We start from the raw sequence: 18,789 nt of genomic DNA, 5'->3' as shown, positions 1-18,789 counted from the left end.
CTCTCTGGGAAGTTTTAAAAGCCATTGTATTTCAGCTGCTAAAAGTTTTGTTGTATAATTTCCTTACCGTATTGGGAAATAAGAGGAAGTTTTATGACAAACTCAGCTAGTGGCGTTAAGTCCCAGCACATGGCAAGAAGGAAGATGCCTTACTTTAAAAAAAAAATCTACATTTTAGAAAGTTATGGTAAAATATACCAAACATAAAGTTTACCATCTTAACCATTTTTAAGAGTACAGTTCAGTAGTGTTAAGCACCTTCACGTTGCTGTGCAGCCAACCTCCGGAACTCTTTCCATCTTGCAAAACTGAAACTCTCTACACATTAACAACTCTGCATCCTCTCCTCCCCTCAGCGCCTGGTAACCACCATCCTGCTTTCTGCCTCTATCAATTAGAATATTCTAGGCGCATCATAGAACTGGAATCACACAGTATCTGTCTTTTTTGCAACTGGCTTATTTCACCGAGCAGCCTCGATTGTTAAACCCAGTGAACACGCTTTCTACTTTGTATACATGCAGGGAGAGGAAGGTTGTGAGGAGAAGTCGGGGGACAACCTGAATAACAAGGATTTGATTTAAGCATCAGGTAAGCATTTTCTTCCCGTAAGACATATTTAACACAGTGGCACAGGAGTCCGGATCCACCTTCTCCCACCTACCCTTAACATTTCTCGGACCTTAATACCTCCTCTATGGTGGAAGAGGAATTACGCAAGCATCACGCAGTAAAAGCAGAGAGTGAACGTTAATATTCCTTTGCATGATGGTTACATATCATAGGTACGTGTGGCTAAGCAAGCTTTGCTTTCTATGCAAACTCACATCCATCCAACCATCCATCCATTTATTCGTTCATTCAACAAATATGTAATGAGTGGGTCGTATGTACAAGGCACCATGGTGGGCACTGGGAACGCAGCGATGGATGGTTCATTCTTTGAGTGGTTTGTGGTGTGTAGGTGCCCTGAGGAGGTGCCTAAAAGTGTACTGGGAAAAGGTAATGGGAGATATGGGTGTCAATAGGCTATCATCAGGGACTTCCCTGGTGGTCCGGTGGTTAAGACTCTGCGCTACCACTGCAGGGGGCATGGGTTCCATCCCTGGTTGGGGAACTAAGTTTCCGCGTGCCACGTGGCGCAGCCAAAAAAAGAAAAAAAAAAAGGCTGTCATCACCCATTCCTGTGGTCTGTGTCCAAGTGCACACCAGACAGAGGGCAGGTACGGGGTCTACCCTGATTAAAGCTGCATCCCCAGTGCATGATACACAGGAGGCCCTCAAGAAAGAGTTATTGAATTGAATTAAATGGCAAATGGAAAATGCGGAGGCAGAATCAGGAAGTGGAAGAAATGATTACACCGTTACATCTCTTTGCTTTTTAATACTGTGGGGCTGAGCAAACATGGACATGCACTTTCACTCTACAGCTATGCAAGTTTCCTTGAGGGTATAGTTCTTCAAAAGGCAAAAGAAATCTATATTTGTGAAATTAAACCAAGCCGACGGTGACACGGCTCAGTATTTCTCTTGGTGTAGCTGTGTATTAGTGCGGAGGTTTGGAATACGAGGGTTAGCCAATCTAAGGAGGATGGTAGAACTTGCTACAGAATGAAAGCACTTTACATGTGTGGGCTTGGTTATTAGACTTGACATTTGCTTTCCAGAATTATTTCTTAAAGCAATTTTCTTTCAGAAAAGACTAACACACACCCAAAAATGACATCAGGAGCTTCAAATCCTGGCATATGACACTGTAGCTATGAGTTTTTATTGCTGGAGGATAGGAGGGAAAGACAGAGAGCAAAGTAGCGTTTTTATACATTCACCCAGAGGTTAAAATAGTGGTACAGGGTTTTACAGGAGAGGCCAAAAGTTTCTAGAATAGAAACCAGAATGAGAATAATAGAATAGTCCAAATCTTGCAACATCCTGAAAATATACTCTGATTGCTACAATACTGGGGACTAAAATAATTTTTAAATTATATTTACTAAGGATTATTTTTTTTCTGCTTTCCTTTAAGGATGTTACTTTTTCCATTTATTATATATAATTCAGTGTTGGACAGGAAGATGCTGGGGTCGAATCATCAGAAGAAGCCGGATAACTCACCACAGTGAATGTGCTGAGAGAGAAGATGTAAGAAAGGGGCCACGGAGGGAGGGGGAGGGCAGAGGCAGGGGGGCTGGAGAGTGGGGAGGCCGGGAAGAGGACAGCGTGGGCAGCATCTGCAGGGAGACTGTTATTACGGTCAGCTTGACCAACAGAGCAGAGATGCGGAGTGGAAAAGCCCCGGGAGGGGCTGAGAGGGTCACTGCTTCTGCCATCTGTCTGTCTTCGACTAGCACAGTTTTGGCGAATCAGGGATCCCCAGAATTTCCACGGGTCTACTGGAGATGCCGGCAGCTGGCCAAGGGTCTCCTTTAGAACTCGGCCCCTCCCCTTTCCAGGCTTCACACCTGCCTGTGAATATGCACTTGCTTACTGAGTGCACCTCCAAGGGCCAGCTCATTACAAGCAATGACCTCTCCTCCCTGCAAGGGAAACGTTATCAACCCCACCTAACTGATGAGAAAATTGAGGTTCGAAGAGGTGTGGCAATTTGCAAAAACATGTGAGACAGGCATAATTATGCCAAGCTTATGGAGAGGAAGCTGAGGCTTAGAAAAGTTGAACAGCAGCCCGCGGTGGCCGTGGAGCTGCCACTCAGAGTTCCCTTCAGGAGACCCTGCTGCGGGGGCACGGCGGCCTGGCAGCCCGCAACTGCCACGCTCTCAGAACCGCAGTGGCACACAGGTGACCGCCTGCCAAGCACCGAGCTCAGCGGCAGAACTAGAGCCGGGCCGTCGTGCCCGACACTGGACTCTTCTACAGGGTGATCTTCGCTTGTGAGGCCCACCGGCCTGCCTGACTCCCTTGGAGCTTCCCTGCTGTCTGAGGCTCGTCCCACCCACGCCTGCCTTTCCCTCTCCTTTCACAGGCCCCAGGCCTGTGTCTCAGCTGAAGGCTCTCCTTGCCAGCTCCTGCTCTCCCCCTTTTATTCTGCACAGGAATAACAACTCCTTTGCACGTCTGATCCCATCTTGACCTCTGCATCCCAGGACCTGAACTGGCCTGTGGCCTGAGGTCACGCAGCCAGCAAGTGGCTGAGTGGGTGGATTGAAAGCCAAGGTCTTAAAGCCAGGCCTTTTGGACCCCTGGGCCATTCTGCCTCTGTAGAGAAGTCGTAAAGGAATTTTGGGCACCTTTTTATTTATGTCTCCTTCGAATCACATGAAAATGACAAGCCTTGTTTTCCTACTTTTTTTTTTCTGACAGAATTACTATCTCTGCTTATTCCCTCCTCCCCAAAAGAGACGCAACTTGTTAGCACAAAAAATCCAAATGTATTCTCTAAAAATGATGGATCTGACACCAAGTCTTCCTAAAAGAATGATTTTCCTCTAACTGTAGAATGCGGGAGAAGGTGATTTAGCATAGCAACAAATAGCACCTTTGGAAAGTAATAGCCTTATTTTTAGAACACCGTCAATTCTAAACCAGAGCCGAGCTGACTGTTTCAGCCTCTGAGCAGCACGTGTCACGTGTGCCTCCCAGTTGCTGGGAGGAAGCAGGCTCGGGCCCCCAGGCTGTGTGTCTCAGGTAGGCCAGCACCTCTTTTTGCAAACGTGGTAGTGCCCCCTTCATTGGTGACAGGTGCCTGCTGTCGTGCCGGCTAGCCTGCCCTAGGGTAGAATCAGATTCTGAGTTGGCTTGGGGCAGGAAAATGAAATGATACCTGGGTTTCAGCAACTCCTGGGGAAGCATGAATAGCAGGTGGCTGGTGGGACTGTCCCCAAACCTGAGGGCTCCGTGGCTGGCCTGGGCCTCTGGAAGCGGTGGGCAAGACTGGGTATCTCCCCTCACCTTCAAGCTCCTTGGGGAGGCGGCTGGCGTGTCACACCATGGCTGTGTGGGAGAGAAACAAAAAAAATCAGGACAGCTGATTATCAGAGGCAAGAGTTGGAAAATGCCCATCTTGCTAAGTGCCTCGCTCAGTTTTGACTTGTGATCCTAAGAGCTGAATTCAATAGAGATGAATTCATCCTTGGGGAGGATGCATGTTATTCCCATCCTACACAGGTCTGCTATACATGGGACCAGTGGATACCCAGAGCACCTCACCTCCATGGAGCTTCAGAAGAACCACAGTGTCCCTCAGGAAGGCCAGCAGGTGGCCAGCAGCACTGAGGCCCACACAGACAGCCAGTGGGCCTGGAGCCGCCAATCTGCCATCTCCCCTCCAGGCCATTCACTTGGGCTTTAGCAGCAGGGCCGTGAAAGAACCCAGAGAACAGGAGGGGACCACAGCCTGTCCCCACTTTCCTCAGAGTTGACCCCCACACAGAAGTCTCTCCTGACCTGGACGATGCTTTGAACTTTTTAACAGGAATGAGTTTTAATGCAGAAGAACAAGCATCATAAACATCACACGAGACTAGAAAAGTTGTTGGAAGGAACTGAGACTCTCCAGCCCTTCCCCCTCTTTTCTCTGCTGCAAAGCCCAGACTTTGATGAGGGGTCCACAGTCCCTCCCATGGGGCTCAGGGCTCAGTGGGGCTCTCCATTCCTGGAAGCCAGTGATGGGAATTCTCCCTGCTGGGGATTGGTTCAGGAACGAGCATGTGACACCCTCCTGGTCAATGAGCCTTAAGAGGTGGTCAAGGAGCGGGGCCTCTGAGAAATGTTTCCTTCCAGAGGAGAGAGAAAGCCACAGATCTGTGCTTCCGGTGAGGGAACGCCCTGTCCGTAGCCCAGAACTGTGCGGGATGGAGCCAGGATGGCTGTGGGGAAGCAGAGCCCAGTCCCGTGGGCCAGGCCTGCAGCACACTCATCCTCAAGCTGTCCCTTAATGTGACACTATAGATCCCCACAGAGGGTTAAGCCCTAGCAGCTGAAGTCTTCCTAACAGTTCAGATTCCTTCAGGATCAGGTTCTCCAACCTGACCAGATTCCTGGAGACGATGCTTGGGATGCAGACTTAATACCAGTTATCTGCTGAGTGGAGATGTTCCATCACCAGAAAGTTAAGTGAGTTGTTGAAAATCACAGCCAGGCCTGGATCCTCCAGGAGCTTCCTGCCGGGGGCTCACACCAGCGGGGCCCACTCCCTCCCTGAAAGACTCTTGTGTGTCAGCAGCAGTAACATCAAGAGGAACAGTCTTCATACACACTCTTGGTACCGACTTTTCCTTAATTCTCTTAACGGCAGCATCATCCTTCCAGGCACCCAGGCCTCACACCTTGGTCATCATGGACACCCTCCTACCTGGCCTCTTGCACGTGCTCTGTTTCCATGTCCTACTGTTCATCTCCGGGACATATTTTGTTTCCACTCCTTCCCTTTCACTCCCAGTCCCTCTACCTGAAAGTCAGGCTGCTGACTGTCTTGCCTGGACCGTTCCGGTACTTTGCCAGTTTGACGCCACGTCTGTAGAACTTTCCTAGGCCAAACCATTCCATAGGCTGCTGCCAGTTTATTCGTCTTTAGACATGGCTTAAAGCACTCCTTTCAATGGCTTCACGCTGACTACAGAAAAAATGTCAAAATTACATCAGGCCGTCGGAGGCTTGTCTGATCCGGCTGCAGCATGTGACTCTGAGCTTACCTACCCCTGAGCAAGTGCCTATGAAGAGCACACTCTTCGGGATTCTGTAGCCCTGAGTTTCAATTCTGACTCTACAGTTTACTTACTGGGTGCTCTTGGGCACATTTTTCTTTTAACCTCTCTGAGACTCAATTGCCTGACGTGTAAAGTTGGCATTCTATTCTGCTCTCACAGGGGTGTGGTGGGAACTGAAAGAGAGAGAGTGAAGGCTTGTGCAGATCAGAGAGAATGCACGCAAAGCATCTATACCTGCGAGTTCCACCACACCCTGCCTCCCGGCTTTGGGCTTCTGCTCACGTAGCAACAACGTTTACTCATCTAAACTCAACCCCTGCTCCAGACCCAGTCTATGCATCACCTCCTCCAGAGGAACCCCCCGATCTCTGTAGCAGGAAAATACCTGGCGTACCACTCCTGGAGCACGTTTTGTCCCCGTCCCGTAGGTTATTCGTGTGTATAGTAACGATAACAGCTAACATTTATGGCATGCCTACCCTGTGCCACGCGTTTTATATTTATTACCTCAGTGGACCCTCACAACACCGTGAGATATTACTGTTCTATATCCTCCTGTACGCTGCAGGAAACAGACCCACGGGGAGGTTAGATAATCGTTCAAGATCACACACGTAGTAAGGGATAAAGCCAGGAAGTCTGACACCAAAATCCGGTACTTAACCGCAAAGCTTGGTCGCCTTGTCTCTGCATTGGGCTTTCGGAGGCAGAATTAATGTCTTATTCCACCTAATCTGGGGGCTTGCACGGAACAGGGGGAACATTAAATACAGTGTATTCACTGGGGATCCCCCATCAATAGCCCCAGTCCCACTCTCTCTGCTGAGGCCCCCAGAGACACCTGACAGTCTCCTACCAGCTTTCCACCTGGTTGAGGCACCTGTCACTCAATAGGCCACAAACTCCACTCATTCTCGTTCCCTCCAAAGGCTTGTCCTTTTCATCTCTTCATAACTGGCTTCTCCATCCATCCAGATGCCTCAGAATTATATTAACTCCCACCTCTCCCTTGCCGCCCACCTTCAATGATTATATGAGTCTGGTACATTCCATCTTCTATATAGCTTTGAATCCATTCCTTCGCTCCATCCACCATCACCGTGCTAATTTAATCTCTCAGTAACTCTCAGCATTACAGGGAAATAAATGAATCTATGACTTCATTCCTGAGGGGGCAGGTCTAAAGGTGTTCTTTTCCTGAGAGTAAAATGACAACCCTTTGGGATTTATGAAATATATTTCTTCTTAAAGCAAAAAAAAAAAATTTCTTTTTATGTACTATCTCTCCATCTCCCCAAATCATTGTGCAGCAGGAGAAATATTGGCAGACAAGCAGCATCTGATTGATGTTAAGTGAAAAGTGGGTTGAATGGAAGTGCATTGCTCTCGAGAGGGCCTGGGCTTTGGGGTCAGGTCACCTGGGTTTGAATTCCAACTCTGCCTTCCATCTGTGGGAGCCTGGGCAAACTGCTCACCTTTCTAAGCCACGGCATCCTTTTCTGTGAGATGTGGCTGGTAATAGTACTTCTCCTATACGGTTACGTGCGGATTTAGTAAGAAAATCCACTTAAAGAGCTCAGCGTAGCACCTGGCACATTGGAGGTGTTCAGTGTTATCCATTAATCACATTAATTGTAACCTCAGATATGGGGAGGTCACACTGTAGACCCCAGGCAGAGCAAGGAACTTGTTTAAGTTCTGACCCTGTGTTCAATGTATGACAAAGCTTCCACTCCTCCAAACAAGGAATTTCCTTTCCTTTCAGCCTCTCTTAGTTCTACACACTAGAATCACCCGGGAGCTTTACAAACTCCTTTACAAACTCCTGCCGCTTGGACCTATCCCAAGAGCGTCTGACTTAATTGAGTGGAATGCAACCCAAGCACTGGGATTGTAAAAGCTCTCCAGGTGTCTCTAATGTGCGGTCAAGGTCAAGCCACGCTGGTCTTGGCAAGGCCTGGGGGCGTGTGTGTATCTCGTCAAAGGATGCAGGCAGAGGAGTGTCTGTGGGCAGGAGAAGGGTCATGAGCCCTGTATCCCAGAGACAATCATTGTACTTGCTGGAGACACAGCAGAAGTGTCAAAAGAGCAAGACATCAGCTGCAGACACTGAGAAACCGCAGTCAAGGGTCTATTTGTTCTATGACTGCAAAAACTGTCAGACGTTCAAAATACAAAATAAAAGCTAAAACAAAAACCACTTTGACCTTTTGGTGTCATCCACCTGTTGATGACCCATTATTCCTGGAGGCACTGGGCACCACCGGATCAGGTGACCTACATCCCTCCCTCCCCAACATCTCCGGTGAGGCAGGACTCTCTTACGAGAATCATCTGGAAAGAAGCAAAACCCAGGGTAAGGTTTTTTGATACTCACCTGGTGGATATTGAAAGTCTTGGTTTTGTTAAACCTCGTAGACCCGTTAAGCAACATTAGAAAAGGTGATTCGTTTAAACTGCAGCCTCCCAGGGACACATCTCTCTTGGTGGATTTACTGGCCAAATCTAGGACTTCGGGACTCTCTGATAATCTGGAATGAGGGCAGAAACGAACGCTGACATATCAAGGAAGACACACTAGCGGGGAGGATTTGTTTCAAAACTACACGTTCTTACTGTCCTGATTTCTGGGTAAACGTTCATCTCCTCCCTGTACAGGATATCTAGAGGAAACACTAGGCTCATAGTGGATGAGAATGTGCTGTATCCACCTCTGCCTTCCCTTCAATATCCAGCACCATGCCTCGCCAGCAGAAGGCCTTGGGAAACTTTTATTGCCTTGAACAGCCAGCGTTGCAGCAAAGCCAGAATATTATAGTTCTTTGGAGTGGGAGCCACATAGAAATATGAAAATGAAATATGCAGAGAGGACAAACACAGACACTGGATGACCTAGAATGATGGTGAACAAGAGGAAACCTCAGAAGTGAGTCTGTGGAAGCATTTATCTCACTGCATTTCAGGAGGAAAATCTCACGGGTAAATCTGCTTTATCTGATGATTTTTCCTGAGCCCTGATGGCAGCTCACAAGCTCCTAACAGGCTGCCTAAGGTTCATGACCAGTCCTGGGCTCTCCCTCTGCCCAGGGGAGAGTTTTGCGCTTATCTAAAAAGGCCATAATCTGAAAGTAAATTTTAATTAAACCTTTTCCAAGGTTGTGTTCCAAGGCTGCTCCTACGAAGGTAGGATGAGCCCAGAAGCTTTCAGTTAGTTTGCTTTTAATGTGTGTATCGTGCCAAAGAGGTCATCTTGAAAGTCAGCGGGACGAGAGCGGCGTGCAGCCTGCCATGACAAGTCCCCTGGGTCACAGGCCATTCTCATCAGCTGTGCACGCACAGAAAACGGCACCCACCTCTGGATGAAAACGTTGCTGATGCAGCCCTCAAAATAACTCCCGCCCAGACGCAGGGATTGCTGGGAATTTGAAAAGCCTAGCAGCCTTTGGTTATTTTTCAGAGGCTGGTCATCAATGAGGAGCCGGAGCCTAAAAAAACAGGAGGAAAACAAAACAGGAGTGAGAACAGCTGGGGAAAACGATTCTCGCCAGGTGGGCAACGAGTGTCTGATTCAGACGCAAAATCTTCTACCTGAAATAACTCACTAAACTATTTTTTTTTTTTTTAGCGGCATGCGGGATCCTCCAGGACCAGGGCACGAACCCGTGTCCCCTGCATTGGCAGGCGGACCCTCAACCACTGCACCACCAGGGAAGCCCAACTGTTGATTTTTTAAATGAGAAAATTGATATAAAACCAGGAAGAAGGCCAAGATTTACTAGTAAAATAGTGTCAATGCTAAGGCCAAATATTTCTCAGAAAAGATACTAGAAGATTCCATTAAACGAAATAAAGTAAAATTCTTAGCGCTCTCGCAGAAGAGCCATTCCACTCACCCAGAGTTGTCGCTTATTATGGACACGTAATGCAGTAAACCATCCATGTACGTCTGTGGAGATGTGAAAATTGGGCTGCTGCTGTCCCTGGTGCTCAGTTCAATGTGGCCATCTTCCAGGATGACCTGTAGGCTGCTTGCCTAAAATCATCACAGAACATACCCATCAGTGCAGTCCATCTGCATTTAATGATTATGAATGTATTAATACTGAATATATGATCAAAACTAGGTACACAGGATGTTTTGACCCCAATGTTTTGACTTTGCTCTTTTGATCTAAAGATTATTTTTGAATATTTGGACTCCACATTTATGAATATAAAAATCTTAAGCAAATTATTCCAACACTGATGAATCTGTCAAAAGCATTTTATGGACCTATATTCATAAACCACCTTAATCTCTCCATCAAATTTTTTTAAATAAATTGATCCAGGCATTCCTTTTTTAAATTTTTATTTATTTAATTGATTGATTGATTGATTGGCTGCATTGGGTCTTAGTTGCTGCACACGGGCTCTTTGTTGTGGCACGTGGGTTTCTCTCGTTGTGGCTTGTGGGTTTTTCTCTCTCTAGTTGTGACACACAGCCTCCAGGGCATGTGGGCTCTGTAGTTGTGGTGCGTGAGCTCAGTAGCTGTGGCGTGGCAGGCTTAGTTGCTCCATGGCACGTGGGATCTTAGATCCCTGACAGGGATTGAACCCGCATCCCCTGCATTGGAAGGCAGATTCTTTACCACTGGACCACCAGGGAAGTCCCTTAATTTCTCCATCAATTATACAAAACAGTTAAAATATTTCTAAATTTTCCTATTTTCACTATCATTTTGCTGAAGTTATTTTCGTCAGCATCGATGTTCCTCTGAATACATTTTTACAACAAAGACTTGATTCATCAATTTATTTTCATAGATGATTACAACGATAGCTTCTCTTCAGTCATGAATTTTTTACTTTCAGATCCTAATTTCTAGGAGGTTCAATTTTCCAAGGTCAAACTCTGAAGATCCAAATTTTGGCAAGATGATTTGATTCTTTCTGTCAATTCTTAATTTTTAAAAATGTGTGTAGTTTTAGCAGTTGTCATTTTAATTTTGTTAATTTTTTTTCCTACCAGGTACAATTTTTGCAGTTTTCAACCAGATGTGATTTGTCAGTGAGCTTTTAGCCTAAAACAATTTTTATAGTGTGTGGTCGTAGCCATTGTCAATTTCACTTTATGTTGATTTTTTTTTCAATTGGCAATATTCATTATAAACTGGATAAAAGAAGGCTAATTGAAATGTATTCCTTAGCTAATCCATTAAGAAGTTGAGGGCAGTGTTCCTAGGATATTTGAAGGGTTCCTGCATTGTCCAGGAGTGATCTCATCTTTTGTTAAGCCCATTCTTCCCCCTGTTTTGGACCATTTTGTATATTGGGTACTAAGTGTCCCCACTCTTGGTAGAGGAAACAAGGAGTGTGTGTCAAAAGAGCTGGGTCCAAACATCCTGCTCTGATGGAAAAGCCACTCTCACAATCTAAATGTTGGCATGTGCTTTTTCAGGGGTATTTTTTTTTTTTTTACATCTTTATTGGAGTATAATTGCTTTACAATGGTGTGTTAGTTTCTGCTTTATAACAAAGTGAATCAGTTATACATATACATATGTTCCCATATCTCTTCCCTCTTGCGTCTCCCTCCCTCCCACCCTCCCTATCCCACCCCTCTAGGTGGTCACAAAGCACCGAGCTGATCTCCGTGTGCTATGCGGCTGCTTCCCACTAGCTATCTGTTTTACGTTTGGTAGTGTATATATGTCCATGCCACTCTCTCGCTTTGTCACAGCTTACCCTTCCCCCTCCCCACATCCTCAAGTCCATTCTCTAGTAGGTCTGTGTCTTTATTCCTGTCTTACCCCTAGGTTCTTCATGACATTTTCTTTTCTTAAATTCCATATATATGTGTTAGCAATACGGTATGTGTTTTGTTTTTAAAAAAAGATCTCGAACTGCTGATGAACAAAGATAGCAAGAGAGGAGAAGCGTTCTACTACGACATAACCACAGAGGCAGCTACATCCTTCCTTTCAACATATACTAGTTGTCCGTTGTGCTGGCAATCCTGAAGAAACAAATCCAAGAAGAACAGTGTCCTACTTCTACTTCTATTTTAAAATCCCACTCGTTCCGCTAGGCGATTTCTGAGTATTAGCTGACTTTTACGCCTACATGACCACACTGGTTAAATCCTCTTAGGTTATAGAATCTCTGTGGCTTGTTGTACAGGAACAAAGAGCAAAGGACCTTACTCTCTCCCATTCACCGATGTAAATATTGTCCAACTAGCTGCTGCTGCTAAAAAAGGAATCTGAAGAGCTACCTTGTGTGGAATAACAAAGGAATGATGGGGGTACATTCTGATTTTTTTCTTAGATCTAAAAATTAAAGCTACATTATTACTTATAACAGTTCTAATTCACCTTCACTCACAAAATATACCTAAAAGAATGAAAATGAGTTCATGAATACACACAAATTCAATTCTGTGAACTATAATGTATTTTCTAAGCCTGATTTCTTTTAGGACCTACCCCAGGATGGGCAACAGCTTCCATGTTTGAAATCCACAATAGCATTTACTGTGTGAGGATAGATAAAATGCCTAACAAATTTACCTTCAAAACCCCTCTATTGTTTTTGACATCAAACCTTGAGTCAGGTTTACATCTTGTTCAGTATTCATACAATATTTCATACCCCTGTCTGATGATTTAATAAGATGCCACTGGGTTGAAAAGTCTGAAACCCAAAGGAGGCCTGGAAGTGGCCGGGCAACGGGAAGTCCAAATTGGTGAAGCTCAACTGTCCTCCCCTGGAGAATGAGGCAGATCGCACGAGCTGAAACGAAAACACGGAATAAATTACCGGCACTGTAATCATGTCATGGCTGAAATACAGTATCTTAACCTATGTCGCCTCACTTGAACCAATCCATGTGACCCATGGGAAGAAATAGTCTGCTTGTCTGCATGATAACTTACCAATCATCTGTACGTTTTTGTGTGTACAGCTGGTATTCCTACTTTCCTACAAATTTAATATGCAAGCCTGAAGAGGTTTTGCAAGTACGTGGGGAGTGTAATAAATGAACTAGTTCACAGTAACACTGTGTGCTACCAGAAAACGTCAAAAGTTGGTGTGTTAACGAATGCCAAGCACGGGTTAGCTGGAGAGCATTCCTTTGCGAGGTTTGGAACTCTTCACTTACCTTCCAGTCTTCCGAGCACTTTTTTGTTACGCCCACAGTATCATTCAGTCTAACGACACCAGTGGTCTTCTTCAGGTTTTTCACGCAGCCTCGGAAAGCAGGTGTAGAAATGTTAAACCTGATGTGGGATTCGAGAAAACGGGAGAGATGGACCACAGCAGGCTTGACGGGGAACTGGAGCTGAAACACGGCACTCATTCCCTACCACTTGTCACCCACGAACAAGTACATGTTTTACGCTTATCTCTTCTCATGGGATGTCTAGAATGCTATTTATTTTGTGATGCTAGGGAAATCTATTTCCTTTCTGTGTGATTTGCATTCTCAGCTTTAAAAGTGAACACAACAATGTTGACAGAAGAATGGCCAGCGTCCCCAAAAGGTATAGAAGATGTACAATATCTGGAATTGCTCCTCCATCCCCTCCTGGAGTCGTGGTAACGCATCATGAATTAAAAGTATATTAATAACTTAATATACCATAAATATATATTCAATATTAATAACCTAATAAGTAACTTATAAGAACCAGAAATACTGTAGAAAACTCTTTGCTCTTTTTTTCCTGTCCACGTTGAAGTCAGCCACTGTAAACGCAGAAGAAACAAACTGTTACTTTTTGGTCCTAGTCAATTATGAAAAATGCGGCTTGGTATTTAATCAGTGCCAAGCTGGAACAATGGAAAGCACTGTCTGGCCTCGTATGCTGTACCCACCACCTCCTAACTGTGCAAGCTGGGCAAGAGGTCATTGTGAGGATTAAACAAGTTAACATCCGGGAAGTGCTTGGAACCCTCCATGGCATGTGGTCATGAACATGCACTCAGGAGGGGCTGCTCTGGAGCCACGGACTCTGGAGCCAGGCTGCGTGGGTTCGAGGCCTGTCCCTCCTGCCTTCTCTGTGCTTCTGTTTCCTCGTTTATACAATGTGCATGTGGTAATCTGCTTCCCAGGGTTGTCCTGAGTTTAAATGAGATATTACGCGTTAACACACTCAAGTGGTAGCCGGTACAGAGAAAGAACTCAGCGTGAGACGGCATAGTCTGTAACTATCCCCACGTCAGTGCATCGTTATAACAAAGCAATTTCTAAAGCAGCTCTTGCTACGTGGCTGCTTTGACATTTCCCCTTTGATTTGACTTTGGGAGCTGACGTCACATAAAAACATTCACATACGTGAAATGACTGAAGTCTGGGCAAATATTTGTGTTTCTTAAGCAAATGATGTACTAAGAGAAACACAAAGCCGACTGCATTATAAATCCCTAAAGCAGCTCACTTTTCTAAATGGAAAGGGGTCTGCCTTCATTTTTATTCAATTCACTGTAAAGAGCTGAGCTACAGGTAATATGCATAAAATTAAATTTCATTAAAAGGGAAAGGAAGAAATGAATCCTCAGTGGCATTACAGCACGAGCTTGATTATTTTATAAAGTTGGCTTCCTGCCTCAGCAAAGGAGAAAAGTTCATTGCTGGAGCTTGTCTATTTATACACATATTTAGATGCATTCTCTCTCGGGTTTCAGCATGTTTTAGACTCATCAGCATCTCCTGATTCCTTTTTTCTGTAAAGCATAGGTTGGAGGAAGAATAAGGTGGCAGAAGAGTAAAGGGGAAAGAAAGGCCACCGACAGATACGGAGCACCTGTTTTGTGCAAGGTACTATTATCTGATCCTCACAACAACCTTTCGAGGGAGATATTTTCTTACCTGACATTATTAAGCACTTACCATGTGCCAGGCACTGTGCTAACTCCTTTACTCTGAATCTCACAACCACTCTCAGAGTTAGACCATCACTATGCCCACATTACAGATGTACAAGGAGGCTTGGGGAGGTTAAGGGACTTGCACGAAGTCATACAGCAGGAAGTGGGCAGCACTGGGATCTGCGTGGTCAGCGTCTCACACAAACTTGTGTGACCTGAAGCCCTTGCTCTCTACGCTTATACAGTTGTGTACCCACAGCACTGGAATGATCCTGACTCTTGCTTTAAGGAACAGTTATCTACAGCAGAGGTGTTAAGAGGAAAGATTTACTTCCACTATTTTTTGAGGTGTTCTTGTTACTCTGGCTCATCTGAGGGCCTGGAGTTCCACGTTTGCTCCAGGATTCTGGGTCTGAGCACGCTTGCTAGAGGACCATGACTGTGGAGGAGTGTAGGTTGTGGTATGAATGGGTTAGTACGCTGGGGTATGTGTACACACCATGGGCCAATCGGTTCACAAAGGCTTAGCCAGGTCCAACCTGCCGTGGGCTGATCTCAGAGAGCATAAGAGCGAAATCTAATCCCAAACTCCATGTCGGGTATTAGTAAATGCCCAACAGATCCCTGCCTGATGTTTACTTTTTGAATCATTTTCATTTTACTGTTATATTATTATACTCTGTGATGCAATGAGGTAGGTCCGCAGGAAGTATTTGTTGGTCTGAGGCCCTCTGGCATTATTAGGGAGGATTTCCTCTTCTCATGGGAAGCAGATGGGATTAACAGATTGTGACTTCTGACTGTAATCCTGAACAAGTCATTCCAAGATCTGGGTCCCCATTCCCAGAAGGTACACTACAGGGAGAGAGGAGAAAACACCACACCCACAAGCTCTCTTGTCAAAGCTACTGTATTTAGAGATGACACGAGGCTTGCTTCTCTCCACATCAGGTTCAAGCACTGACTGTCTTCCACTAACGCCAGGGGTCGGGGCGTCTCCCTCCTTTGAAAGAACTGCTGGGTTCTCAGGAGAAATCCTCTGTGACCCACGTCAGAGGGGGTTCTCAGGACTCTGAACCGTCAAGGACAGCACCAGAGGGATGAAGCAGGGCCAGAAACAGCTGAATACTGTTCAGCGTGTTGCTTATGAGAGAGTAAAAGCTCAGTGACATCTTTCAATTGGCCTCTGTCTCCTGTATGTTCCATGTCATTGTGGTTTGCATCAATAATCGAAGTATAAACTTGCCCAGAAAATGGAAACAGTCCCTGTTTGGAAGACCTTAAAACAAATGACTAGGAAGATTCTATATGTCTATCTGTACATATATGTATAACGATATCCACGTGTATTTCTTTAATGGACAGAGATAAAAAGTCAAAGAAAGGCTGAGTGTTGACTTAACCCAAGGTCACCCCGCTATTTGGTGGCTGAGCCGAAACTAGAACCTTTTCTTTGGATCCTCACCCACTGCTTTTCTCTAGGAAACCTTGCTTGGTTGGCACCCACATTGCTGTCTGTGGACCTTCTGCTGACACCGCACGGAGGCAAACCACCAACCAGTGGCTCTCGTATCGCCGCTGAGAATCCCTCACGGCTCTGGGAGCCCACCTGCCCGTCTAATCTCAATGGCCACCTGTTCCCAAGCTTTGTTCATCCTTTCTCCAGCCCGGTCTTCTCTGCAAAGGTCCAGGCCTTCTGTCCAACCCTTCTGGGCATCTCCACCTGCTGTCTCCTGGGCTCCTGGGACTCAGCCTATGACTGAACTCACTGCCCTGTTTCTCTGCTGGTGCTGGCCATCTGTCCAAGCGCTAGATCAAAGCCCAGGTGTCCCTCTTGAGTGCTCCCCGAACCCAAGCAACCATTTAGCACAGCCCATCCACTGCCCGAAGTATATTGGGACTCCACTTCCTTTTCCCCATCTGCGCTGTCATTTCTGTGGTCGGGCCACCCGCCTCTCTCACCTCCGTTACACTCATCTTCCAACCTTTCTACCTGCCTCTGCCTTTCCCCTCTTAATCCAATCTCCTCCCTGCACCAGAACAAGCTACTGAAAACCCAAATCTGATCATGTCCTTTCTCTGCTGAAGCCCCCAATGGCTCCTTACTGTGACTTTCAAGATCCTCTGTGGTCTGGTCCCTGCTTCCCACACCAGCCATGTGTGGCAACCCTGGCCTGCTTCATGGTGTCCTCTTGAGAGTTCACACTTTCTCCAGTTCTTATCTCCTCATATATGGTGACTTTCATATGTCAGCGTCTTTCAGGTCTAGCCAGAGACCACTCTCCTGATACCCCAACTGGGTGGATTCCCTCCCCGGGCCCTCTATCACCCTGAGCTTCCCCTCTGATGGCACTGGCCTCATTCTACTGTCTCCCTTCCGCTATACTTGAGGCTCTGCCCTGTTTGCTGTTGTCATCCCAACACCGACCACACTGCCTGACGTCACTAGACACCCAGTGAGCGCTTGTATAATGAACAACTAACTGATAGCCTCAGATGCGTGCCGTGGTGCTACCTGAGGTTACTCTATTTATTACACTTAATTGAATAAAACCAAGATTATTGGCCACTCATAACTAGCTGTTCACGGTTGAATTGCTATTTAACACTGATAATATTAAACATTAATATCACCTCTTTGGCTTTCAATTTCTTCATTAAAGTTCAGAGGTTACATACCACGATCTGCACGGTCCCTTCCACTTCAAGGAATCTAGGGAGTAAAGATACTCACTCCCAAACTCTATCCAAGTGCTGAACTCTCTCACCCATATTTCTGTCTTGGGGGGCAACCCCTAACAACTGTAACACAAAGATTAGCGCCTCCATCCTGAGGCTGGACAGCTGCTCAAACATGTAAGGAATTGAGAAGAAAGACCGCCTTTGCACAAGGCCTCATACATCACACCCAGTGCTCTTCCAACTGACTAATAACAGCAAGAGAGTTAACTCGCCTCAGATCTTGTATAAAAGTAATCATCACCAAACATTTTGGGAGTGCTCTTTGCTTAGTCATGAGGCTGTACCACACACATCATTGTCAGCTATCTAAAAGCCTTTTTTGTAGGATGCAAACATATTAATAAAATGTAAAAGTTATTTTTAAGTGTATCCTCAAAGCGGTGTTCGTTTTTCTCATTCAGGTTAAGCTTTACTTCCATTCAAATTAATTTAATTCATTCATGTATTCATTCATCCGAGAAACAGTTAGGCCCCTAGTCCATGCTCAATAAACGTAAGGGGGCAGGTGATACAGATGTGCCTTCCATCCTAGGAGGTACTTCCTGAAGGAGTGGCCCCAGCTTTCAGTGTCCAGGGCTGCCTGTCAGGCCAGGGGCTACCTGCTCTCTCCTCTGTGTCTTCAAGGGCCCCAGGCCACAGCCCCTGTTCTTACTGGCAGCGTTGTCAACACCAAGCCTACTCCTCACGGATTCTCTCCTCCCAGGAATGACAATGGGGGGGGGTGGCACACAATTCCCCCCCCCGCCCCCCCCAACCCAGCCTCTTTCAAATGGCCAGTCCGGTTATCCAGTATTCACAGCCTGTTTTACTCTGTTGGCTAACACTGTTAATACTGAAAAGTTAATTCTTTGTGTTTGCTTTTTGCTAGAATTTTAAAAAGGTAGACCCTACCACTTCCCTGGTGGCGCTGTGGTTAAGAATCCACCTGCCAGTGCAGGGGACTTGGGTTCAAGCCAGGGAAGATCCCACATGCCACAGAGTAACTAAGCCCGTGAGCCACAACTACTGAGCCCGTGAGCCACAACTACTGAGCCCACGCACCGCAGCTACTGAAGCCCGCGCACCTAGAGCCTGTGCTCTGCAGCAAGAGAAGCCACCACAATGAGAACCCTGCGCACCGCAAGAAAGAGTAGCCCCCGCTCGCCGCAACTAGAGAAAGCCCGCACGCAGCAATGAAGACCCAACGCGGCCAAAAATAAATAAATAAAATCTATGTTAAAAGAAAAAAGGTAGACTCATCAGTAGCAATCATAACTCTTAAGAGAGGTGATCTGCTTCTTTAAAAGAAAAAAATCATCTTACCTTTCCCTGATTGAAATTGGAATTCCTCCCAGATAATATGTGCTGAAATCAAGTATATCACCTTCAATTTTAATGCTTTGAGAGTCCACGTTTATCCGCATAAGTTTTTGGGCTTTTCCAATTTTGATCAGAATCTGAAATAAAGGAGAGATGAATCAGCAGGCAATGAGAAATGAAAGAATCCTGTTCACACTGGCTCAGAGCTACTATGTGTTTGCCTTCCTTC

The 18,789-nt window shown here is 45.9% G+C and overlaps 1 protein-coding gene across 4 annotated transcripts in view; it reads right to left on the bottom strand.

Annotated features, from left to right (window-relative positions):
* LAMA3 (laminin subunit alpha 3) overlaps positions 1–18,789 on the bottom strand; it is a gene marked incomplete at its 5' end in the record, with an annotated part of 240,762 nt that overhangs the window by 10,322 nt on the left and 211,651 nt on the right. For all 4 annotated transcript variants that reach the window (XM_082667718.1, XM_082667719.1, XM_082667720.1 and 1 more), the window contains 7 exons: positions 3,782–3,951; positions 8,044–8,197; positions 9,020–9,151; positions 9,560–9,699; positions 12,300–12,440; positions 12,811–12,928; positions 18,564–18,697. In XM_082667718.1, the coding sequence (XP_082523844.1) occupies positions 3,782–3,951; positions 8,044–8,197; positions 9,020–9,151; positions 9,560–9,699; positions 12,300–12,440; positions 12,811–12,928; positions 18,564–18,697 (989 nt within the window). The remainder of the gene's footprint in view (positions 1–3,781; positions 3,952–8,043; positions 8,198–9,019; positions 9,152–9,559; positions 9,700–12,299; positions 12,441–12,810; positions 12,929–18,563; positions 18,698–18,789) is intronic.

The sequence above is a fragment of the Grampus griseus genome, assembly GCF_964374135.1.
Source record: "Grampus griseus genome assembly, chromosome: 12".
Classification (NCBI taxonomy): Eukaryota; Metazoa; Chordata; class Mammalia; order Artiodactyla; family Delphinidae; genus Grampus; species Grampus griseus.
This window is presented reverse-complemented; position numbering and strand designations above follow the sequence as displayed.